General features: G+C 40.7%; 1 protein-coding gene across 2 annotated transcripts; it reads left to right on the top strand.

Annotated features, from left to right (window-relative positions):
* Nucleotides 1–206: 206 nt before the first annotated feature.
* cxcl12b (chemokine (C-X-C motif) ligand 12b (stromal cell-derived factor 1)) lies at nucleotides 207–26,350 on the top strand. 2 transcript variants are annotated; one of them, XR_004614628.1, is made up of 5 exons: nucleotides 207–362; nucleotides 2,646–2,763; nucleotides 8,176–8,259; nucleotides 10,602–10,969; nucleotides 26,337–26,350. XR_004614628.1 is itself a non-coding variant. In XM_034592346.1 (4 exons), the coding sequence occupies exons 1-4, from the start codon at nucleotides 296–298 to the stop codon at nucleotides 10,636–10,638; spliced, it is 306 nt and encodes a 101-aa protein (XP_034448237.1). In that variant the 5' UTR covers nucleotides 207–295; the 3' UTR covers nucleotides 10,639–12,850. The 2 variants fall into 2 exon arrangements, 1 of the variants encoding a protein (XP_034448237.1); XM_034592346.1 differs by lacking the exon at nucleotides 26,337–26,350 and having other exon boundaries at nucleotides 10,602–12,850.
* Nucleotides 26,351–26,615: the final 265 nt, after the last annotated feature.

The raw sequence follows: 26,615 nt of genomic DNA, 5'->3' as shown, positions 1-26,615 counted from the left end.
TCTTGATTCTCAGCCAACACATTTACAATTGAGGAAGTCTGTACTGACTCGCTGCCGCTCCCCTCCCCTCCTCTCCTCTCCCATACTTTCACCTCCTCTCCTCTCATGCTGGGACCCCCCTCCCTCCTGAGAAAGTGGGACTCCCTCTCCTCTCTCTCTCTCTCCCTCTCTCTCTCCCCCATCTGAGGCTTTAACACAGCAAAGAGCAGAGCTGCTGGTCACAGTTGTGCCCTGGATTGTAGCTGAGAGAGAGAGAGAGAGCAGCCCTCCTGCAGCCTGTGAGCCAACCACCACCATGGATGTCAAACTGCTGGCACTGATGGCTCTGCTGGCCGTGGCCACACATACACCAGCCTGCAGCGGTGAGTCCAGGACAGGAACGGTAGACTGGTTATTACTGGAACTTGTGACTGTTTCTTTGGTAACTTTTTAACATGGAGGTTTGTAGATATATAGATGTGGAAAGGGTTTTGCTCCATCAATCATTTGGATTATTAATATTGGTTCTTTGTATTTATATTAGCTATTGAATAACTGCCTGTATTAGAAAATCAGTAGAATGTCTCACATCATAATGAAGATACTGTCTGTCTTCATGTTTAATTTCTTTTTAGTTGTCAAAACTTAACTTCTGGCATCATCGATGTTTTATTCCTCTAGATTTTGGTTGATGATGATGATGATGAGCTTCACTTGTTGACGTCTAGACAGAAATCTTTTTTAGTGAGGAGAGATTAGACTTTTATTTTAGAATTCATTATTATTTTTCTCTATTAAATGCCTATTGTAGCGCTGTAATGATTGGTGGATTTGTCAAATGAATGCAGCTAATTTTGGATTGAGTAGTTGTTCATGCCATTAATTGAAAATAACCGATTGACTGACTTTTCAAGGGTTAATTTTTGCTGGTTTTCAAAGATCTCTATCTTCATCTATCTTTTTTTCTTTTTCATTATTAAATTAAATAAAAAAAGAATCAGAACATTTGATTAAAAATACACATTGTTCCAACTCTGGATTAATGGTATAGAAGTTGAAATAGAACATACTGACTAATTGGTAATCTACATTACTACTGCAGTGTTGTATAATATTTAACAGTTATATCTTTTTCTTTTTTTAATCAGTAAATCAAGGTGAAATGATTCAATTGCTATTTGAACTGAAATCCTTCACGTGTCAGAGTTGTGGTGCAGTGCTGACCCAGCAGTAATCTTCCTCATGTTAACCTGCAGTACGGAACATGTCAGGGTGTTGGGGGCCCTGCGTTTATTCTCTGCTTGTGGTTTTCGGCCCCAGTCGGACCCCCGGTAGCACATTAAAGAGTCGGCTCTAAATGTGTGCATTTGTCTTTTCTCTTTGCTTTCTTTTAATTAGTTTCTAATTAGGGATAAACAATGTGCTGGTGATAGCGGTGGATGCTCGCTGCCGGCCCTGGTGCTGCGTGCTGCATAATGATCCCTTAGTTTGCATGAGAAAAGAGCCTGAATGGGTGAGAGTCATTAGGCTGATATTACTGAGGATTTAGCCATTTGTGGCAGCACATTTGGTGTTGCTATATAAACATGCATATCAATGGGAATATGCTGAACCTTGGAACCAAAGTCTGTTAGTTCCACTTGATTTTGTTGATTTGTGTGTTTATCTGAGCAGGAAACGGCTCTGATACAGGGAATGAGTTGTTTGAATTTTCTAAACATCCACAAAAATCTGCATCTGCTCTGTGTCCCTCTATAATTTATTGACTCTCAGTGCAGATTTGTCAAAGCTTTTTTCCCCCTTTTCAAACCCGGTCTATTAAGACTCAAGTCCGGGCCATTAGATGGTTTCTTAACTCATTTAAGTTTTTATTGCTGAGTCTTTGCTTTCATCCTCAGCACTGACATTTTCACAACCACAATCACTATTTCCTTAGATTTTTAAGAGGGCAAACAATTACAAAACTACAATAATCGCCTGCATTTTGAAGTTTGTGCATCTGTGGTCCTCTGGGCCCCCGCAAAGCCTCCATGGAGGCGCGGGGTGATTTGTAATCATTTTAAGAATGTACTTGAGGTGATTTCCACTGAGGCTGTTGATGCCGTCTGAGCCGCAGAGGGCCCTTTCATAAAAGAGGACGAATATTGCAAATTGAATGTCGAGGGCCCTTCTCCTTCAGGGAGGCCGCGCTAAATGCTCTGGGAGTGAAAAGCTAAAATTCTGCATGTGTGTGTGAGTGTGAGTGGTCAGAAAGCGCTAATCTCTTTTTAATGAACATGTTGGTCAGAGCTGTAGCAGGTAAACCCACATGTTCCCATACGATTGAAGACTTGTTACACTGAACATGTTTTTTTCATTTGTCTTCTGAGGGATGTGAGGCATTTAATTACAACTGAAATGGAGTCAAAGCTACTCTCATTTTGATTTAAATCCTTGTGTGGATCTTAACAATCCCTTCTCTGTGTACGACATTGAAATTAAACATTTAAGCAATTTTCCATCCTGTCCAGTAGCCACCTCATCCGCTACTGGACTGCAAAACACATTCAACCGATCTATTTCAAATCCTGTCGACGCTTGTGTCAACTTATTCCCTTGTACTCCTATTGAATTTCTCTGCTATAATATATAATGCTAATTTGTGATTTTCCTTTGTGTGTTTGCAGCGAAGCCCATCAGTCTGGTGGAGCGGTGTTGGTGTCGTTCCACCCTCAACACGGTTCCCCAGCGCTCCATCAAAGAGCTCAAGTTCCTCCACACGCCCAACTGCCCCTTCCAAGTCATGTAAGTAAATAGGTATAAAGTTACTCCACTGAGTAAAGCTTGATGAAACATACAGTATTTCCTGAGTGGGTCCTTTAAATGATCCCGTCACTGATGTAGCTTGTTGAAGTTCATTCTTAAGGATGTGGGTGAGATTAGGTGAATGTTAATGACTGTGATGTTTTGTGTCAAGCTTCTGCTATCCTGCAGTCTTCTGGCATATGGAGGTTAAAACACCAGCTCCAGCTCAGTGACTATTCATCTTTAGAGGCTTTAAAGTCTTTGTTTGTACTGGGCGTTCAGGCACTGGAATATAATAGCTGGGTGGTCGGTGACAGGACCATTGTTGGGTCCATGTGCTCATTGAATGAAACATGATGCTCCTTAGATATGTTGCGACACGCGGTGGAGCAACGGGTCAGAATGATCTTATATATGTTCTTCAGGAGCAGCACTAGTGTTAAAATTATAACGTAGCTCTATAGGTTTTTATTGATTTCAAATTTTAAACTCAACCCAAACGTCTTTATCGTGACTGCTGAGCGTAAAAGGTTGATTTAGCAGCATTTCATTGCAGAAAAGCTTTAGGAACACTTGTAAGAGCCGTTGCACCAAATAATGAGAATTAAAAAGAGGTTAAAGGAAACCGAATAGGCATATTTATTCAGCCAATTAAATATTATTTAATCTGGATTAAAGATGATTAAATCTAAATTAAATGTAAAAAGTGCCATTTTAGTTATAAATCATTTATTATATTGAAATATATACCCATTATACCCCATCCAATGAAAATCCAAATGTTTATATAGTGAACCCTTTAAAAATAAACTATGGGGGAAAAAAAACTATGCACCCAAACATATTCACCCATATATTGTACAAGAAAATATTTTAAATGTGCTGAAAGCAGTGAGCTATTAAAAGTTTTCATCTTAGATAAAATCAAAGAAATGGTAAAAAAAATAGACCAAGGATATTGTTGACAACACAGTTCAGACTTTTTTCACCATCCTTGATTGTTGATAGCTGCACAGTTTTATTACATAAGCCCTAATCACTCGGACTATCAAAGGCACAGGCAGAGTGTTACATTATCCCTATGTAATTATCCTGTCAGCCATTTTTAGATTTCATTTTCACTGTTATTTGGTGAGTAAAATAAAATCCAAACCTAATAAAAGATACATTAATTAAATCCGGTGTAGATAAAAAAACAGATGTGTGAAGTATGGTGTTAAAATCTTTCTCTTCCTTCCTGAGAGAGAGGCCTGAGTTTAAAACAACACGATCCACTCAGAGAGGAAAGCAGCGACGGCCCGAGCTCTGGGGGCCATTTATGTTTTGTAAAGGAAGCAATAATTGAGGGTCAAAGCGATTACCTTTGTATTTGTGCTGACCCCCTCCGTGTCCCTTATACACTTTTTCTTTTATTTCCCCGACTCAAACTGCCCAACTGCATTGGGAATAATGTCAGTGGTCTGGAACACATTAACTAAAACAGCCCCATTCATTTGTTCGCTATAGAAAACTTGATGGCAGAAGACACACAGCCAAAAGGCTATAAGTCTGTGGTGCTTCTACCAAAACAGGGAGGGAGGGACGGAGGGAGGGGCGGCGGGTTGAGTGAGTGGCGAAAGGTCAGTGAGGACATGTGATGCTCCGGCCGGGGCCACACACGCCCTCTGACTTCACTCCGCAAACCGGCCCGAGGAGTCAAGCAGTCATTCAGTTTGCAGAGCGCTGCGCCTGTATCTCTACTGAGACAGATGAAAGAAAGCCAGTAACACTATAGCCTCACCCCCCCAGACCTCCTCTGTCCCCTGCACCCGCTACGTCCCACCGTGCGCCCTCCTCCTACCCACTCCCCCCCCCGCATGCTGTTGGTATTAACTTGCTGTGAAGTAATTACTACCTGCTGCTTGTGGAACTCCGCTCCTCCAATTCCAGCCAAGTCAATTAGGGTTTAGGCTCTCGGTTGGTCATCCAGACAAGCAGACAGATAAACAGGATGGAGGGAGACACATGAAAACAGCGGCGAGCTCCCCGAGTGGATGAGCCGGGCCATCCCTAATAAAATAAAGTGGAGGGGGAAGAAGGGGACATCCCCGGAGGAAAAGCAAACACAGATCCAGTTACTGAGCTGTTTGGCCTCCTGACTCACATGTTAGTTTGAGGGATTTGAGGCCTGATGCTCAGATTGATGCTCCTGAACCGCTCTTTTAAGTTGAGCAGCCATTTGCTCATTTGCACGTGTGCGCGCATCTAAATGGGGGTGAGGAATAGGGGAGGTGGCACTTTAAAGGGGCGGCAGAGGTGGTGGGGAGGGGGCACAAATTAAATCAGCCAGCAGTTCGAGGCGGAGAGGAATGTGTTTAATTTGCAGAGTTGTGTGATGGAGCAATGGAGGGCGGAGAAAGAGGAGCAGCGAGGTAATACACCTCCAAGTTGTTAAGTCTCATACACGACCTTTTGCCACCGAGGTGTGAGACCCACATGTTTGGAGGGAGCGAGACCCCGGCCGCCCGCCCCTCCTGCTCAGACCAGTGGATCTGAAGCTCAGTGTCTGATGACAGAACAAATCCTCTTCTAAATATTTGGCTCGGTTCTTCATCAACAGGCCAGAACACACACTCTCTGTCACCGCAGAGCTGTAAATCAGAAGGAGGGATTTTTTTTATTTCTTAGCTATTTACAATGACCTTTATTTCACCAGGAAAGTGAAATGAGATTTTAAAAAATCATGTTTACAAGGGTGTCCTGGACAATAAAGGTCAGGGAGACAGATAACACAACAATAAATAGAAATGTAACCAGAGGGACACTTGGAGAGTATACACCTCCATCGAGGCTGAACAATCCCCTTATGAAACCACATTACACTAAATCCAGTACTTTTTTATTTGGATTGAACACACTCTTGGGGTTCGTGGGTTCTTCCCTGACTCGCACCGCATCCCTCCAAGCTATTTTTGTGTAATGCTGCTAACTAACAAACAAACAAAACAACCTCATTGGTGGAAGCAATAAAATCTCTAAAACAGCAATTCTTTTGGGTAATTTACTTCGTCAGAGACTTGGATTCCTGCAGCGATGTACTTACTTCCACTCTCATAAAACGCTATTCTCACGTCAAGATAGAACGGAATTTGCTTTAGCTGTTTTATAGTGTCCTAAAATGAATGCGGCAGGAGAACAAAGGCCTCCGAAAATGACCAAAAAAAATGCACCTTTTGATGTGTGATGGGAGACTTTTCCACCAGTTTGGACCAACAATACCGTTAAATTGGGCCTTTCAAGACGTGTAAACCGAAAACGAGCCTGACCAAACTCTTCCAAACTCTGTCCACGTCAGGCTGCGTGTTGTGTGTGCAGCGCAGAGACAGTTTTACAAGGCCCATACAGGAGAGTGCGACCTGCGCTGGAAGCCTCCCTCCCAGCTGTGCCTGAGTGGAAACAGAGAGCTGTGATTTCTCACCACCTAGCGGAGGGTGACAGCCTGTTCTGTGCAGTAATCCGCGGCCATCCAGCTGTGACGTGTGGCAGGATGCTCGGAGGATTTTAGAGCTTAGTCGAGGTGTCGCTGAGCTCGGCCTTCATCAGCCTCATCGGACATGATCCTGACGCATTGTGCTCATTTCCACAGTGAGGTCTTCCTTATCAAAACGTTAAATACGGATGGTATTTCGTATTTCATGTTATGATGGGTTCTAACAAAGGGATCCGTGTTCTCTTCATGGTTGAAAGATATTGCAGGTTATCTGATGTTAGATTTGGCAGCAAACTCTTGACGTAAAGGTGACAGGTTGTCAGAGATTCTAATCCTCTGGTTTTAACTGGGAAGTGTTGTAAGATGTTTTGGGGTTTTCAGAGATTAAAGTTAAGCATTTGGTGAAGTGGGTTTTCTTTAAAAAAAAAAAAAAAAACGATAAATTTAAAGACATATTAGAGTGCAGCATCTTTAGACTATTATCTCTTCAACTACACCATAATTACCATCTCAAATATTTATTGTAATAATAATTTATTGTAATATCAATAACAACAATAATACCTTAAAAAAAACAGTTACGTGTTTTAAGAGGTTACAAATGTATTATTGTCTTAAAGTGCTTTTGGAAGCTATAAATGTTGCTTTAAATTGAAAAGACTATAACAGGGATCTTGTGAATTCAAGTTTAATAACTGAAATGTGCCTATATTGTATATTTCTGATCATTACTATAAAAATTATAGCCTACGATGGAAAGATGCCAGTATTCTCCATATTTTTCTGCACTTGATACTTCAGAGATGTTGCTTGAGCAAGGTAACCCGTCACAGTGAAGAGTCACCTGTTACTGTTTGGTTAAGCTTGCTCCGAGTTCTGATATTGCCAATCTGCAACAATTAAATGGCAACAAAGTTCACAATATGCATCTCACAACAACCATGATTATTCTGTTGTTGAACACCACCACTTTCCTCCTCAGTTTAATCTGCAGACCAAATTGCCAAACTTTTACTTAGAAAGGGGGGGGAGCTGATAGATTGGGTCTGATGGATCACTTCTCCCAGGCAAGTGTTTACAAGTTGATTCATTGAGCACTGGCATAAATCAAAACTGCTGACTCTGTAAAATGTGGGAAATCCACTGAAGTCTTAGATGTAACTGTTAGAAAGTCATTTGTCTCATCAACACAGATACAGTCTCTGCACTGTGCACCGTCAGCAGATGTTCATCTACAGAGGAAGCCAAGAGGTGACGGTGTTCACACCGGTATCCAAGTTTGGATCAGACTCACAGCCTCCTCTTTATCTGTGCTGCCTCCATTTAGCACCACATATAAGAGCGGATGTTTATCCAGTGGTGGAGGAAGGATTCAAACATTTTACTAAAGTCAAAGTTAAAATACATAGATAAAAATGTACTGTCGTGGCAATTCTGCAATCCCACTCTGACAACGAGACACAAATCTGTTAGAGTATTGTCAGTTTAGTGCTCAGAGCATGGTGCACAAGACAATGGTTGGTTTGTAATATACACACCGATGGGAAGCAGTTCTTTCTCTTTATACATTTGGCTCATCCCTCCCCCTCTGGTTTAGGTTGTTTCTAAGTCTAAGCTGCAGGAGGCGGGGTCTAATGTTACCTGCCCGCTCTGATTGGATCAATGGATCGATTCCCCTCTCGTTATTGATTATCTTCAAAGATATAAACATGAAACACAGTGCTCTGTAAAAAATGTAGTGAAGTAGAAAGTCGAGATATTCGCTGATAAATGCAGTTGAGTAAAAGTGAAAAGTACAGATACATGAAAAATGTACTGAAGTACAGTAACGAAGTAAAAGTACTTTGTTACATCCCACCACTGTGCACATTAGGATTTAAAACAGGTCAATCACATCAAATGAGAGCATGTGGAGTCTAATCTTGGTGTTTTTTCTCCTGCAGTGCCAAACTGAAGAGCAACAGGGAAGTCTGCATCAACCCAGAGACCAAGTGGCTGCAGCAGTACCTAAAGAACGCCATCAACAAGTAAGAGAAACCTCCTGGCTCTCCCGCCGCTCAGACACGAGCGGCGCTGACAGGGACAGACATGACATACAGCAATGAAGAAATAAACCGTGTTTAAAAACGGCCATTTCTCAGTTTCCTGCCAGCAATTACTCTCCCAAATCACTGACACGGTTGATGTAAGCAGCTGAGTTATTATCTGTGACATAATTAGCGTCGAGTAAGAGCGGAGATAAATCTGCCGCTGGCATTTCATGCTTCCTTCTTTCTCAAGCGTCTGAGGCTGTAGCAAAAACTTTACTCGAATCAAATCTTCATAATTTTTACCCCATGTGTTTATGAGTTTTAAAATGACTTCCCTTTTTTCTTGTTGATAGCAAAACCTGCTGCTGCCCATTCAATTTTAAATGAGCTGCATAGTTAAAATGTGAGCAATTCCTCGTAAAAAAGTAAGTTCCCCAATATATCTGGAGGTGATTATCGCCAGGCTGCAAGTCTGCTTATTAAAACACCATAAACACTTGAGGTGCACAATGTGAAAACTAACAATAAAGTAATTTCTGAGGAATTATAGGATATTGTTTTTTAAACAATGTAGTTCACTGAAACTGGAGTGAGGCCCAGCACCAACCTTGCCTGCCAGGAATTAATGTTTTTATACCACTGATTTAGTGGGAAACTCAGGCTGGATTATGTTTGGAGGCAATCAATGAAAGAATGAATGACGCTCTAAATTTATTAACAGCAGCAGAGTTGCCAAGTGGCAATCAGTGTTAATATTCTGCTGGTGGTCACAAATAAGGCAACGTATGGTAATTGCAGAAAAGTATAAAAATACTTTGGTTCATTGTGAACCTGTAGTGGCTGTCAGCTGAGTAGGTGGTCCTTCATATGTGGCCCAGGACACACATGTGGCCCCTTGCGTCACAGACCACCTCCAAATGTGGTCCGAGTGATCTGATCTCAAATGCGTCCTCAATGTGTCTTGGGTGCCCTCACACCCGTACTTAAAAGCTGACCATTTGTGATTGGATCACTCAGGATGTTAATACCAGGACTGAACGGGGTCCAAGTGTTAGAGTCCCATCTGAGGAGAAATGGCTTCAGTATCAGGTAACGATCATTGTTTTGTCGGAGGTCCCTGTGAACTCGCCTGTACCAAGTGCTCTATAGTGTCCGAAGGTGCTGAGACACGACTGAATGCAGAGATGAGGGATTTTATAAACGTAGATAAAATATTTAAATTCCAAGTTTATGACTACACTCATTGTCCTGACACACAACTGGAATTATTTTTTTGAACCCATTTTATGTTGTAAAGGAATTTTTGGGAGTGCGGCTGATCGTAGAAATGACATTTATATGCTGTTTTGTTGATTTTTGCCAACACGTGAGGCCTCAACATGTCCATGACTGCTCTCCTGAGCACCATGTTGTATTCACAAGTGCCCTGTTAGAAGAAACATGCACATTTTTAACAGGAATCATTGCTGCCTGGACTCTGTTCCCCAACAGCATTTTTAGTATTGTAGGAAGTTATATAAGTCACCGTTAGTAAGTAAAAGATATTCAGATCCTTTACTTACACAAAAGTACAAAATACTCAGAGTTTCTGCATTGTAAGTCCAATTGAACAAAAGGTATTTTCAGCTAAATATACTCAAAGTAGGAGAAAATCAGACCCTGTGACTGACGCAGTATCATAGACATTACATTTTCAATCCTGATCTATCATCAGCAGCATTTCACAGTTGTAGCTGGTTGAGCTATTTAACCTTATTACTGTCAGTACTTCAGTGATTCCCAACCTGTGGGTCAGGTTCCTTCAGAGCTCAGCAGATAAATCTGAGGGGTTGTAAGACAATTAACTGGGTAGGCATCGAACTGACTTTGAATTGAATCTGAACTTTTTCTGAAATATTATATAATTTTATACAAATCAGAAAAGTAATAAACCAAATCCCTTTTGCCAAAAAGTTGGGGAACCACTGGTTTAACAATAAGAAATTTATATTAAATTAAAAGCTTTTCTTTCATAAAAATTCAATGTAAAATGTGATCTGAAAACTTGCAGTTGAGCAAATGTAGTGAAGGTAAAGGTTTAGTATTTTCTTCAGAAGTGTATTCGAGCAGTGTGAAGTCGAATGAAATAGAAATCTTACTCTCCACCTGGTCGTTGGCCAGATTCACCATCCTCTACCGCCATGTGGCTTTTTAATAAGCTCCTCTAACAGCAGGTCATCCATGTGTGGTTTCCTTAATCATTATATAATAGCATCATATTTAGCGAATCTATAACTGTTCATTTCAGAAGTGTAGCCGTTTTCACTCATACATCTTCATCTTTCTGAATCTCTCTCCAGGGTGAAGAAATCCAGAAGACGCAACAAGAAGAACTAAACACAAGGGAAGACGTGTACGTCGCCAGGCCTGTGCCGAACCTGCAGTATATACCTCCCTGTCACTGCTACGGATGCATGTAAACACGCTGTATGTACCCGTCCACCTCCCTGGACCACTCGCAGAACCAGCACTTCACCGCCAAACCGTGCCGTCCCCATGCAGCACCACCACCGATCCCTCCGGACGCCCACGCAGTCACCTCGGACGCTCTGTGTCAGCACCGAATGCAGTTACACCTCGGAATGACGGGATGCATGTTAATGTCAGATATACAGTATGAGTGTGTGTGTGTGTGTGAACGCTGGGCTATTGGCATGAGTGTGTGTGTGTGAGAGAATGTGCTTCACATGAACTAACTCTGACTGTGTGTGTATTGTATTTTGTAACTTCACACGCCTATAAAGGAACAAACCGAGCTTTCTGTCGCACACGCAAGGTTTTGTGGGTAATGTTACCTTCATGGTCCAAATCTGGTTTGGCAAACAGGAGAAGTGTTTCATTTAGGAAATCCGCCAAGTGAAAGCAATAGGTTTTATTTACAACAATACAATTACCTCAACTTTTGACTAGTGAACGTGGCATTACTCCAAGACCAAGGGGTCATGCGGCAGACTGAGACGCTGGCCCGTGGGGTTTTCCTCCCCCAAGTGGCTGACCAATCAGGGCTGGTCGTGCTACCACATGGTGTTGCGTTGTCTTTGAGCTTGCTGCATGAACGAAACAGAGATGAAGCTCATGCAAACTGTTTATGAAACAAGCACTGATCTTATGGTGCTATATATATCCAGTGTAGAGGGTCAGAGCCTTTGATATACTGTAACTGTAGTTCACTGTTTTATCTTATGCAAGATTTAAGGCGGGATGCTGTGACTTCAATGTCTTATAGGAAACCTGTCAAAGGAAAGTTAAAGCGCTGTTGATGGAGTCAGAAGTGAAAAGGGAAAGGGAGAGCTGATGCATAACGAAGGCCATATTGTACCGATTAAGACGACACTTATCAATGCAGCTTTTTTCTAATTAAATGAACATATTAGTAAACAAAAGCCAAATATTTATTCATTTAAATATGCATCATGAAGAAACAGGTGAAAGTATAACTTTCTATTTCATTTTTTTCTAGAAACAGGTAGAAGAGCTACATCCACATTACTAGATTTTAGTTGCAGCGATCTTTGTCCGCAAGAGGGTTTTGGCTCCGTATCAGTACGAGTCCCGGTCCATACTAACACTCCTGCAAAAGCATATCACGTGACCACTAATGAACACTGGACAAGCGCATCCTGCTCAAGTCCCACTGGACACGGGAATTGTCGCAGATTGCTCGATAACTTCTGCACGTGTATCGTTGTAAAATACAGAATTTAACTCCACAACAGCAGTTAGCAAAGACAACATGGTCGGCAACACTCACACCAAGGCTAAAGCTGGCGAATCAGCCGAGGCTACATCGTGACTGAAAAGATCCAATCAGCAAGCGCTTGTGAGTAACTACGTCATTGTTTCCAAACATCTCGGTTTCTGTTCGTCTAAACTGAAACGCAGCCCTGGAGTTTTCAAACTAAATTGAGGCCGGCAGCGTTTCCAAACTTCTCGAGTGTAGCAGCTCTAAAACTCTGGAGTGGTGTGGACGCCAGGTTTGTCCATAGCAGAGTTGATGTGTTTCCAATTGAAAACATAGTAATGTGGATGTAGCCTGATCTGAAGACTTTTTTTTTTACACCTTATCAAAAAGGGCAGGGGTAAATGTCCTGACAACATTTAACGCCAGTATTTTCGTACCAACACCTGTCCTGGGTAGGAATGAAAAGCTAAATTATCGTATAGAAAGTAAAGCCGAATGATAAATGTCACAAAGGGAATTCTCACGGTGGCAAAGTAGTGAAAGCTGTTTTTTTTTATCATCCCTTCTTATATATATTTGAGCCACTTTATTATCAGATGTGTCTTTTATATGTAATGCTTTTATTTTTATATTGTGTATAATTTTACTAAATGAAATGTTTTTTAATGCAATGTAAAGTAGGCAGTTACTACTAAATGAAGGCGATTCCATAAAATGCAAAAAAAAAAAACGGCATTAAACTTCATTTTCAAGGTTTCATGCAATACTTCACTGATGTGTAATGGTCTGTTTGCAATATGTTAAACACAGAGTGCAATTCATTCAAGCTCCAAAGGATAAAAATGCCATCTTATAACGGTTTTTTTTATAATACAAAGATCAAACAAGATATATATTGTCTTTCTGGTTTTATTTTCAACCGAATAAAATCTGCTCCGTCCAACACGCAGTGATAGAAAACAAAAGGCAGCTGCCATTGAGTTACAGGAGGAACCATTCAGCTCGGTCGTGCCCCTCCAACACTTGATTAGAGTTGTTGCTGCCTTACTGAGGTTGATGTATGATGTGTCAATAGAGCCACCGAGCCAAAACAGAACAAAACCTTTGAGTTGGGAGCCGAGCGACCGACCGACATGTGCTTCCAATCTGGACACTCCCAGCATCCCACAGGCCTTCTTTCAATCTCACTCAACTGCTGCCACTACGCAAAATTAGGGCCCAATTTTCCTCCCATAAAAATTGTGATCGAAGTCCTGATGCTTGTCGTAATGGTCTTTGTTTCTCTTTGTTTTTCGTGGCCAATTTCAACTCTTTTTCAGCTGATGGTGCAATGGTCATACAAGTGTAACTTATTTCTCATTCATGCGATTGAAGTTAATGGACATTGATTTTATATTATTTCACTCGTTTGTTGACGTGCATTGCCACAGTTACATCTAGCAAAAAGATTGGATGGTCATTTCTGTAAAGCTCCACTTTTCTAATATATAATGTGATCATTATCTCAATAACAAAGAAGTTACATCATTAAAAGTAGTAAACATTTCATTAATAATTTATGTGAATTAGACACGACAAGTAATTAGCTGTACTAAACAGTTAAGTCAAGTGTTTTTCTATAGTTGTGTGGTCCCATTTAACCCTTGCATTGTCAGAGCCACCCTCATCAAACATCCACTGTACTCAGCATTCACTACCATTAAACTACTGTATCAGCCAAATATACAGAAATCTTTACTAACACGCACATTTACCAGCAAATTGAAGTTATATAGAAAATGTATGTATGAGTGTAAATTTTGGACCAAATGTTCACAGCAGTCTTACACGACAAAACACATTCACATTTTATTGACATGAGGGTGTGGATAAATGACCAGAGTGGGAGCATGTGTTCTGCTTCGGAGCCCGAGACAATGTGAAAAAACTTCTCCCTCTTTTGAGGCAGCTTCTGACACATATTCTTCATATACCTGAGATGTACTGAGACATTACCCTGTGTATTTTTAGTGATTGTAAACCAAGAGGCAGTGTTTTAGCTTTGATACTCGAGCCCTTTTTCAATAAAGTCATATGAAATATAAATCTGTTTGTCTTTACTTCAGAAAAACATTTTGTATTTTGTATCCCAAAACTTTTCTGTAATAGCATTGAGTCGTGTATTTTATCAATTTAAAGCTACATTGAGTGATATTTGAAACGGCATTAGTTTTCTGTACTGGAAGAAAAAAATATTGCCACCGTGGTAATTATCATCTAATTGATAGTGTTATAAAAGCAATTTAACATCCAGTGTATGCATGTACAGATGTAAACCCACCTGTGTGACACAGTCGTCCACTACACATTTCCAGTAAGAGAACCACCCACCCTCAGCTTTGTGATTGGATAACTATCGTCCAATCAGAGTCAGATGAACAGACTTGTATTTGTAACTTCAGGGTCACACACAGTGTGGGAACTTTTGAGCACGGATGTAGTTTTCTGCTCTGTATCTGTACAGTTTTTTTCACACAATGTAACCACATCTGATATCACGTGTTCACAGACTTTATTCACACAGTCTCATTTCATTACACAAATACAAACCTTTCTCTAGAATAAACATCACTTTAAAGGCTTAAAATCCCATTGACCCCATATAAGTCCATACATGTGGAGACGTGAAAACCAAATGTTAAAGATGCTCCTATGTAAAGTGAAGCAGTGCAAACTGTCATGAGGAGTTACTTACTCATGATGATGGTAATAGAAACTGGCAGTGCCACACCTCAGAGAGGTAGAATAACCCAGACTAGACCAGGCAACCTCTGCCGACCAGACTTCCTGCTGCAGGTTCAGCAGAATATAGATCTGCATCGCCGAGTTTAAATCTCACGCAAACAGCCTGACATTGTATACGAACACTACGAGACACGGAATAAATCTGTGGGACTATCACTTGACACGTTTCCACCTTAGTGAAAGTGATATAGCAAATCTTTTTTCCAGTAAAGGTGTAAAGAGGAAAGACCCATGTAACGCCCATTAACAAACCTGTCTGATATTTGAACACCTGAGATTCCAAAAATATTTATTTGTGCTGGTTCATTACTCAACCAGGGAGCTCGGGTGCCTCTGTAAAGCTGTCAGCTCTAATAAAGTGGAAGCATGTAGAGCGGATTCATTTCATGGTGCAGCTCTGTCCTCTGACCTCTGCACAGATCCATACGAGGAACACGAGATACGGTTTGGACGTGGACCAAGTGGTTTAGAGGGACAGAGTTGCGTGTTTGGGCCTTTTTGGACACAGTCAGAAATAATTATGGGATTTCTATACTGTGCTTACTCAGCTGAGACTCGGCCGTGGTGGTGGTGTGCGACATATGTACAGAATGTGTATTAATATGTATTTTTTACTGACACATTGCCGTGATCCAATTCAGCTGCTGAGGAAAAAAAAGAATCTAACCAAACCCAAAGAGGTGTCGGCTCAGCGTGCGAAAATCCTTTTAATAAAAACAGATAAAACATTACAAGCCAGTGGTGACTAATAAAATGAGTCCAGTGGGCTAATTAGAGTCTGAATGAGAGCCGCACTGTTCAGCAGAGAATAATAAAAACACACACTGATGAAGAGACATACAGTATCAACAGATGAAGCAGCACAGTCATGTCGAAAAAAACATGACACATATTGTATTAAACAGTATGATGGTTAATTCATTCAGTCAGCACAACATTATGCTAACATGCAAACTGTCGGTCAGGTCCATAGTTGAACATTAAAGGGGTGATTTTCAAAGTGATGGACTTTTACTCTTTTTAACTGCGACATTTCAGAACACAGAGCAATAACGGGGACATTTTTCAGATGTGAGTGAAGTTTAAACTGTGGTCGTGGGGCTGCGGAGGTTTAAAGTGGCACAATGCAGCAAAATAGAAGCAATCTTTACATAAAGCGTATGTTGCTCTGAAGAAAACACACTAGTGAAAACATCACTAGGATTATTTTATATTCAATTTCTGCCGATAGATCCATTTCACCTAAATCTTATACACCGGACCTTTACACTTTATTTATCTCTGAGGAGATAATGTTTAAAGTGACCAAATATTATAAAAAAATGATCCTGTGAAAATGTTGCTTCTTTCCCTTTTCACCATTTCCCAATATTACCAGCACTTATGTGTTGACATTTTGGTTTCACCTTCAGTGTTAATTGGTCAGTTTGCATCAATAACACATGTGGCTTGTTTAATCTGTGTAGTTTTATTTTGGTCATGTTCTGTTCACGAGCTTCAGCTCCTCTGTGATAATATGTGTGTGTGTTGGGATGTTAAGAGTGGATCGAGTAGGTGATCAGGGACGGTGAAAACAAGTTAGGATCATCAGGTCCTCTTTGCAGTGTGGGAGCACTACACACTGTTAAGATAAAGTAGGTTATGTATGAAAGCTCTGCAGTAAAGTGACATCCTGTCAGAGATGTTGCACTCAATGTGTAATATTTTTTTTTTTTATACTTTATTTACAATTTTCAGAAACATAACAAAGTGTTGACAGGACATAATACAAATTCAAAAATAAAAACAAAACAGTGTAAAAACAAATACCAAAAACAAACAAACAAAAATAAAAAACAAGCTGCCAGACAGATTACTCAATTACATAAATGGTCTTTCGGGAATGTTCTCACAATAGCCTCATCTCAGAGATAGGGCCAAGTAACATGAACAAGTGAACAGAGTAATATACTACATCAACTGATGTAGCCCGGTAGGTCAGAGTTGCTGTGGAGTTAAAGATATGTTGCACTGTGCCAGAGCAGGTCCCCATGTTCTCTCAAACCTTTTCTGTGTGTTGCCTTTGTGGAGACGCAGATTTTCCATTTGAATAACAGACAACATCTCCTTGAGCCAGTGTGTAAAGCAGGGTGGAGAAGTAGACTTCCAAGTCAGAAGAATAAGTTTCTTAGCGACCACCATCCCTAGGTGTAGAGCAGTTTGTGTATCATAAGGAAGCTTAAGAGTCTCTGCAGAGCATCCAAGGATGGCCAGATCGTAGTTTGGCTGAATGTCTCCAGAATAGGCTTTTGAGAGCCACTGAAAAATTGTATTCCAAAAATTATACAGAGTAGGGCAAAACCAAAAAAGGTGCGCCAGTGAACCCTCAGCAGCGCCACATTTATCACATTGAGAAGAGACCGATGGGACAATGCGGTTTAGCTTTGTTTTTGAGTAGTGCAGTCTATGCAACACCTTGTACTGGATTAATCTGTAACGTGAATTTATAGAAGAATTAATCCGAGTCATTGCCACTTCCCAGAGCTCAGCTGATATATCTGAATTCAGGTCCCTAGCCCAGGCCTCCCTAATGAGGTCAGAAGAAACCTGATCAGCCAGACATTCTACAAATTTTGATACTAGATGCTTGGAGTCAGGAGGGAGCAAGAAAACTTCAAGGAGAGGGTGAGTGGTGGTGGGGGACTTAAAGTCTTGACACTCTTCCTGAACGTAGTGCCTGGCTTGAAGATATCTAAAAAGATGTGAGTTTGGAAGATTAAACTTAGTTCTTAGTTGACTAAATGAAGCAAATTGGCCATCAATATACAAATCTAGGAAAGTTCTGATTCCCCTCTCTCTCCAAACTGCAAAAACCCCCATCCAGTTGTCCAGGCTTGAATGTGTGGTTTTGGCAAATTGGTGCATGTATGGAGCCACTAGGGGCCCGGCGAGCCATTTTTAACTCAAAAAGTAGTTGACAAAGCAAATGTTCAGGGCCAAACCAGAAATAACTAAAATCCCTGGCAAACTAAGTTAGACTCAAAGTCTGAGCTCCAGAGCTTCAGTTCCAAAAGGACTGAATGAGGCCGAGGGGCTCACTGGTGAACTGGCTCAGTGTGGCCGGCAAACGGATGCAGTAGCTGCTCCTGAACACAGATACAGGTTCATTTCTGGCAAGCAGGTAGGTTGCAGACAAGACAAGGTTTCAATATTGGCTGAAGCGTAACTACCACAAGGTTTAATAACGTTCTAGCAGAGAAGTGGTGCTTGAACGGCTCTTTAAATACAGCGGGAGGTTTGAGAGTTGATTGATTCAAGGCATGCAGAGGTGTTGGTGGGAGTCTCAAGAACACCAGAGTCCAAACTCTATATAAAATATATGGAGAGTTTGGACTTGTTTGGAGTTTCTTAATTCCTGTTTTACTTTGAAATGATTTGCCTTGTATGTCTCTTTCTAAATGTGACAGGATTTGATGTCTTATCTGTTTAACCCACAAGAAAATGATCGGGTGTGATATTCCAGGTTGGTGCAGATGAGAAGGTTAGATGTCATTCTCTATTCAGAGAGTGGGTGGCAACATGCTGTGAGGCTGCATACGTGGTTTTTGATTAAGTTCCCTGTGTTCGTTAATATTTTATTTGTTTCATGAATACTTTCAATAATATATAACTCCAGCCCACTAACCTCCTAAAAAGAAAAGATCATTTCCACATTCTACGGAGCACTGCTTGCCATGCGGTGCAAAATAAACCAATGACTAAAGGATCATGTAAATAAACATAAAAGCTTTTCCATTGCTTCACAAATAAATTCTCACCACTCCTCAAGTCATTTGTTTATGTCATTTTTTATAAAGGGAAGAAAAATCCAAGGAAAAGTAGATTTGTGATTAGTGGTGGTGGTGGTGGTGTTAAGCCCTAAACTCTACTGTTTGCTTCTGTTATTGCTGATCAAAAGAGCTTTTCTACTTTTTCATTTGCTGTGAGGGCTGTTCAGTAAAACACCTACAATTTAAAGAGTTATATATTTTCCATAATTGAATCGTCTCTTGCTGTGAATCAAACAGTAACCACATGAAAAGAACATGTGTCTGCTCGGCACACAGCAGCCTTCAACTCGAATCACCTGAGACAGACAACATAACCAGTTCGGACAACAAATTGCTCGGCTGATTTGGTCCTGGAGGTTCTGGGTAATCCGGCGTGATTTGAGGCTCTCGACTGTACATCTTTGAACAACTTAATACCCAGCCAGGACGTTAATAGGAAACATGTTGGCTGTAAAACCACACAGGAACGTGTGTGTGTGTGTGTGTGTGTGTGTAGTGAAATTCCTTGGTTTCCTGAAGAAAGTCGCTGTATAAAAAGAAAGCAATGGGGGAAAAGGTAGATACTAATGTGATGTTTCCTGCTCAGGTTTCAAGAACATCGACCTGATGCTGAGATCAACAGCACATACAAACTAACACATACACACAACTACTATGAAACCACATTTAAATTCACTGGATCCAGATTCTCATCTGGATCTGCACCAAATTGCATACTTTTTTTTTGTTTGTTTTTTAAAAATCAAGACCCATGAATTATCTGAGAAATCAATTGAAATGTTGAAAAAGCTCTATATCACAATGTTAATTGAGAAGGAATTTTAACTGGAGGTTATTTTTACATCCATAGTGGACACTGCACATGTCGTCAAACCTAAATTTGTCACTGTATGTTCATATAAGTTAGTGCAGGCTTACATGTGTTTCATTACCTCCACCAAGGAGGTTATGTTTCCACCCCTGTGTCCAATTGTTTGATTTCCAGCTGGATTACGCAAAAACACTACAAACACATTTCAGCGAAACTTGGTGGAGTGATGGAACATAGGCCAATAAAGAACCCATAACATTCTGGCACACACAAAGGGGGAGATCCACAATTGTTTTTAATGCTTTCTTTAATATTGAGAGATTTTAGTTTTCTGACATTTTTACTGATTTCCAGGGATCTCAATATTAATCCAAATTATACATCCAAATAAAAGTCCAGATCTAGTGAATGCAAATGTGGTTTCCTGAGGGGACTGTTGGGCCCTGGTGGAGGTGACTGTGTGGTGACCCCTCCGCATACATGCAGACCCTGGTTACCCCCCACAGACGACTCACCCTCGGCCTCAACACTATCAACAATCAGCATCAGCAAACAAAGAGTCAAAAAGACAGACGAGGTTAGAGCAGCCTACAGCGCTCACTCTTCTCATCTGACAGAGTCAAAGGCAGTGCCATTGTAGAGGGGGAGAAATGAGAATGAAAAGAGTTCACAGTTCTGGCCGCCACAGAAACCACATATCCCACAACACACTTCTTCTCCATCAAATCCATAGGCATTAGTGCAAACAGCTCCGGGGGGTTTCGGAATGTCCTCAGATCCATCACAACAGAGTGGTCGATGTTTCCCAAAGTCTGGAGCGGAGAGGAGGGTCACAGGGAATGCGAGTGGGAAAAAAGGTTGATCACTTTTTCCATCCAGGGACATCCCTTTTGTTTGAAGAAAAGAAAAAGGCAGAGAAAGGGGGGGTGGCAAAAATAAACATAAGCATCCCAGTTGTTCCATAGCAGAGAAAGGGATGTGATACATCTGTTTATTAGCATTTTCTGAAAATCAGGTCTGAGGGAGAAAAAAAGGAATGTCATCATTCACGGCTCGTTTTGGGAGACGTCACGTACAAAGGACTCGCAATGATCCCCATTTAATGAGTCATTCCAGTGTGATGCAGGACCAAGCAGACTGTGTCTTTGTTGCCTGGTTTTCAGGCTCCTCCACTGGCATTCAACAGACAAGCATCATTAACAAAGTGGAGAGTTGACTTCCCAGCTATTTCCTTTTATACAGCAGACATGGCCTGCAGGCAGTTACCACTGAGCCACTCTGATACAGTCTGAGATCTACATACAATATTTTGGCAGTTTGATAGAGTTGCACATGAATTAAAAAAGAAAAACTCATGTTTCTATCATGTACATTTGTTTCTGACCCATTTGGGAGCAAAATCTCCTCAGCCTGTTTAGCCACAGTGAAAAATGATGAACAGATTCTGATTTCTATCACACGCCAACAAATAACACTTTACAAGCAGGCCAGTATACCAGGAGCGGAATGTAACCGAACTAAAATGGCACAAATTTGAGGTGCTTGTAATTTACTTCTCTTACAAACCCCCCCAAGAAAAACTAAACCTGATACACAGAGGCCGCTGTTGGGGAATCTAACAAAACACTAAACACTATCAAAAAGATAGAATAACAGAAGAATTGGACCTAAACCAAAAAGATAGTGGGAGTCACAGAGAAAAAAAGGGGGTGTAAATAAAAACGGCCACATGAAAAACTCTCAGAGTAAGCAAAACCAAGAACACACCTCGAACAACACAAACTCAGAGAAGCAACTGAAGGTGTCGACCCTCTGACAGCAAACAAGAAACTGAACAAGGAAATCCAACCTCCTTATAAACCCTCCCAGCCTCAGCTGACGGCCACCAGCTGAGAGAGATCCCAGGAGCATCCCATTACTGCTGATGAGCTGGTGAACCTGGGACCTGGATTCTGATCGCCACATGATCTCCATGGCCCAAACACTTTTGTGTTACTTTTCAATGTTCTTCTACTCTACTACACTGAAAAATAACTTTAATCATGGTAACATACAGGAGAATAAAGTTAGTTCAACTTAAAGTTAACAAGCTATATAAACAAAATAGGTAATTTAGAAGAAAAAAAAAATCTACATAATTTTGGGTGAAAAACTTAATTTAACCGACTTAAAAGGAAAGATTATGAATATTTACTTATATAAAATATGACAAACACGTCAGCATGAACTGAACCAGACGCCACCCAGAATTTAGATCCCATTCATATTTTATTATCTGATGAGAAAAAAACAACTGAGAATAATTAGATGTGCCTTAAATCAAGAAGAAGATAAAAAATCTGCCCGAGCCAACGACTGAAGATTGAAAAAAAGATTTTCCTTCCAAAAACAGCGGTTTTTTATTGTGAAATTCCACACACAAGACCTTTGAAAGTCACATTTCTCTGAAGTCTGATGAACCACAGAGAGCAGAGTTCAGGCAAATCCGCCGGCATTTCTCTGAAGCACACCATAACGTGCTCTGAGTTCTGAAACAAACACACATTACAGCTGCTGCTCTCTCGTCCCGTCGCTGTTTACCATTATTCTCTTTATATTATTGTATTCACCAGCTGCTGCTGTGTCTTCTGCTGAGTTTCTGACACATTTGAAACACTTTCTGATGACGGGAGATGGTTTGAAGCTTCTTCTTTGTGCTATAGGAAACTCTCCATCACACATAAGCTGCTTGTCCTGAAATCTTCTGGAGGGAGCCCTGTATGTGACAATGCAAATGCCCCAGGCAGTTGCTTTGGACACTTTTCCTGCTAGCCTCCATGTAAAATGTCGGGAAATGTCTACGTGGCTCATGTCTGATCCAATTTTCCAGACAATTTCTGGAGTTCATGTCTGAAAACACACAGCGTATATATGCACATATTTTTTATTCAGCAAGATAGAGAAATATATGTTTGACATTCTCTTCAAACAAAGAGGTCACCCACTAAAATATTCCACCATTTTCATACTAAATCTGGCAAAAATAAATCTGCGATGGAAACATATGTTTTCTATATTTCATTTAATATTTTGAAGAGAAGTAATAAAAGCTTTAGTCTGCCAATTTAAATTCACCTCTAAAAATATCCTCAGGTTCTATTTATTAAATTTTTTATTTTATTTTGAAACATTAGGTAAAGCTTGTAGTTGTTTGGTTTCAAGTTAGATTTGGTTTGATGCCGAGGCACATGAGTGATAATGTTACCAAATGTGTCCGTCCCTGTAAAACCAGCAATCTGAGCAAGGTAATGACCAGTTTGGATTTTTTTTTTAGGCCTTGGCCCAAAGCAGAACGCAAACAAGCTCCCAATATTTTCCTTCCAGTGGTTATTGCAGTGAGACATCACAGTATATCAAACTGGACTTTCCTGGCTGACCCTCGAGAGGTTACGTTTTTCTCTCATACCGAGTGCGGAGTCCAGATTGTAAACTTGCTTTACTTGGGGGATAAAGGACATCGTGAAATCCTCATATGTGTTTCATAAGTTTCGGTCTCACAGGGCCTCATTTTGTAGGTGTGATGTTGAAAACACGGTGTCGACACAAACTCCAGAGAAGTGACCAACACACAAAGTAATGCTCCAGTGGAGAGAAACAGCAGCTGAACAGTTATTTAATCATGTCAAATCTAAGCCATTAAAAGGCGTAAAATTCAGCAATAGAGAGATTTTCTCACGGCTCACAGTTTTTGCAGAGATCTCAGACATATCTTCATCACTTATTCCAATGTAAAATTAAAGCATATGATGTAAATGTCAATGCGATGTTAATGTCTCACATATATAGGGATTCCTCATGTATTACAGCTTTATTCTGGGTTCGTCCAAGCAGGGCAACAGCAGCATCTACGTCTACAGATCCAGGCTCGTAAATGGGGGGTCGCCAGTTCAAATCCGCAGACTGGCCCGAGACATGTGGATGGAAAACACTCTGACACGTTTCCATTCCCTCATCAACAATGCTCTTAACACACATCTATTATAACACATCTGGTCAGCAGCCAATATGTGGCAGGTTCCAGGTGTGTGCTGAAATGAATGATGTGACGGGTTCACAGATTATTTATCTGAATTAGTAATTTTTAGAGCGACTTATTGATGGCTCTTGTTTTGTTGTATTTATCGTCAGTCGTCAGTAAAAAAAAATTTGGGTTGAATGACCATTCCAGTCTTCATCATTTACAGAAGCTAAAAAGTCCAACTTTGTACATAGGGGCACAAGGTAACCTCAAAATGTGGAGTGAAAATGCTGCATCCACTACAGTCCAGTGTGATTGGCTGCAATGATAAGCTGTCTCTCAGTACCTGCTGCATGTTGACAGATATAAAATGACAGAGAAATACTCCACCAATGGCTTCAGACCAGGTTTAGTTGATCAGTCACTGGACAGAAGAATGTATAACTGCATTGGTCAGAGACTAAAGCAAAAACGCTGTGTCCAGTGTGACATGGGGCCCAGAGAGTTCATCCCAGTTCTGCATCATGAGAAAACATGCAATTTATGTGGCCAAGTTTCAACCTCCCAACTGCACTTCAGCCCCTGCCAGTCCTGTGCTATTCCTGTTGATGGGGTTAAACAACCCATACTAACAATAGTGGACTCCATTTTCTGAAATGTCACATGTTCATATGTGAGAAGGAAGCAGAATTTCACATGCTAGCCAAAGATGAATCAGACTCACTAATAAACAAATAACAAGAGCACACTAAATTCACTCACTCAGCAGAGCACATACCTCCAAGTGCCTACATCCCCCTGATGAAAGCACATTTAAATACGCTACATACAGATTTTTATTTTCATCAAGATCCATGAATTATTCCCTGGGAAATCAGTATTACCTCCACCAGCGAGGTGGAGGTAATACGGAAACCAATAACGTGACACTGTGAAGTCAAACTCGCTCAAGTTTAGAGATTTTAGTGAGATAAATACAGTACATGGTCAATGTACAATGGTCTGTGAGGCTACAGGGCAGAGCCACACAGGGTTCAAACTCCATCTAAATGTTCACTGGCAACACTGTTGTCTATACAGCAACAATGCAGAGGCACCTCCTTACATGGCATCCAAGAAATGTTAGCTATAAATAAGAAGGGAGCTTTTCCCCTCCATCAGTCATGAGAAGTGAAGTAAATATCAGAGACTTTCAGGACGTTTTCTCAGGACTGATGGTTTGACAGTTTTATTTTGTAAAATACATTGACCCACAACACTTCTCATGAGAAATGTTCGCTGACCACGAGGACACATTAAAAAACGGAAAAATACTTGGACACACTCTCACAGTATATGTATGCAAACATGTGCATACACACACCAATGCATGGTGTAAGGTTCAGGTGCTGAGTTTATCAATTTGCAGCAATCGTAGACAAATAAGTCAAAGTGTTCACCACGGGTGGGAAAGCGCAATAAAACGCCACATTGGATTTGAACCGAGCCGTGACTCCCTCCTGTGGAGAGACAGGCCACAAGATTTTGACAGCCATAGAGCGATGACACATAGGTCAGAGGTCGTGGAACCACCTTGGGTGGCATAGTTTAGCTTTCCCCTGCAAAACCGTCCCTGAGGGAGCCGTGAGCAGACTTAGAATAGATGTGAACACGGACAAACGCAGGCTGATCTCCCAGTATCCTGCTGAGACTTCAAATCTACACACTATTCCCCTGCTAAACATCAGGGTGCAGTGGGAACGAGCTGGTGAGAGGTTTGGATGAGGAGTGTATGGATTTAGAGCAACAGGAGGACAGCGGCCCAGCAGGGTTATTGTTGGCAAAAGTTACCAATGTCAATGTGATGTGCTTATGTTATATGTATAAAAAAAAAAATTAAACCCATCTGTGTCATTTACATATTTTCTTAGTCTCAGTTTTCATCATTGCACTTGTTGTCAAACTATGTGTTACAGTCCTGGATCAAATTAGGACTTTTAAATTAGTCCTTAATAAAATCTGTGATAACGATCTGACGAGAGGAACTTTAGGCATCATGCAAAGAGGAAATTCTGCAGCATCTTTAATTTCACATGGTTTTTATAAGAAGAAAGAAGAAAAACAGCTAAATTAAAGAGGGTGTAAATGTTTTCTGATCCAATGCCACGAGCAACAGAACAATATTGTAGTTTAAAAAATGAACATGCTGTTCTGTTAAGGAAATACAGGATTGGGGGACCTTCATTGTCACAGTGACAATAATAACCACGTGGTTAAAATCAAATTGATTGGACTGTCAATAAAAAAAGAATGTTCTCGCAATATTTTGTTTACTCAACTGTCTACCCCGATGCCTTACTTACACACTATCATACAATCACACTCAACTTCCATCAACTTAGTGTGCAAATGTGCAACGTGAAGCCGCTACGTTCAGAAGGACTTCTTTCATTATGAATATTCTCATAATTTTTGTTTGTAGACAAATGAGCAAATTCCAGTCAAAACTGGTGCATTTGATCTGTTTTTTAATCCCATCTATTAAACTACAATCACACATGGTCATTAGTGAAAATGGCACAATGGCACAAAAACACTGAATCTGTGGCACAAAAACGGATCAATGTCAGAATGTGCAGAGAGGAACGTGTGTTTTCTTTTTTAATCATAATCTCCAGTTCCACCAAGTCATTTTTCACTCTGCCACCTACTGATGGAGATTTTATGAAAGTCATAAACGATCAGTTTAGTTAGTGTAGTAAATATTTATATATATCTATATATTTCAGAGGTCTCGTAAGCAACCGACACGATCTTCAGACCTAAATTAAAAACCTTTCTAAATAAATAAACGATATGAAGCATTGCAGAAACAAAACGTGCTTTTACAGAAAGTGATTCTGTGGATGTTGTTGTATCATGAGATCAGTATCCGCTGCACGTGTGTGTGTGTAGGTGTGTGTGTGTGTGTAGGTGTGTGTGTGTGAACATAAACTGATTCACCTCAAATGTATTTATAAAGTGCTCTCAACAATACAGGTTTTACAACAAAGTACCTTTTAGAGAACACAGGACATAAACAGAGAAATTATCAGACAATCTCTCAGATATTGAATGGACATGAGGGGAGGGGTCAGGTTGGTCTGAAGGGGGTTTCATTCGGCCACAGGAGGCCACTAAACCAAAAATAAAGACCGCTGGTGCTTCCCCCAGTGCTCGCTCAGTCCTCAACGGACGCCTTGATAGCCACTT

This window comes from Hippoglossus hippoglossus, chromosome 1, assembly GCF_009819705.1.
Source record: "Hippoglossus hippoglossus isolate fHipHip1 chromosome 1, fHipHip1.pri, whole genome shotgun sequence".
Taxonomy (NCBI): domain Eukaryota; kingdom Metazoa; phylum Chordata; class Actinopteri; order Pleuronectiformes; family Pleuronectidae; genus Hippoglossus; species Hippoglossus hippoglossus.
The sequence above is the reverse complement of the archived record's forward strand: the minus strand, read 5'-3'. Positions and strand labels throughout refer to the sequence as shown.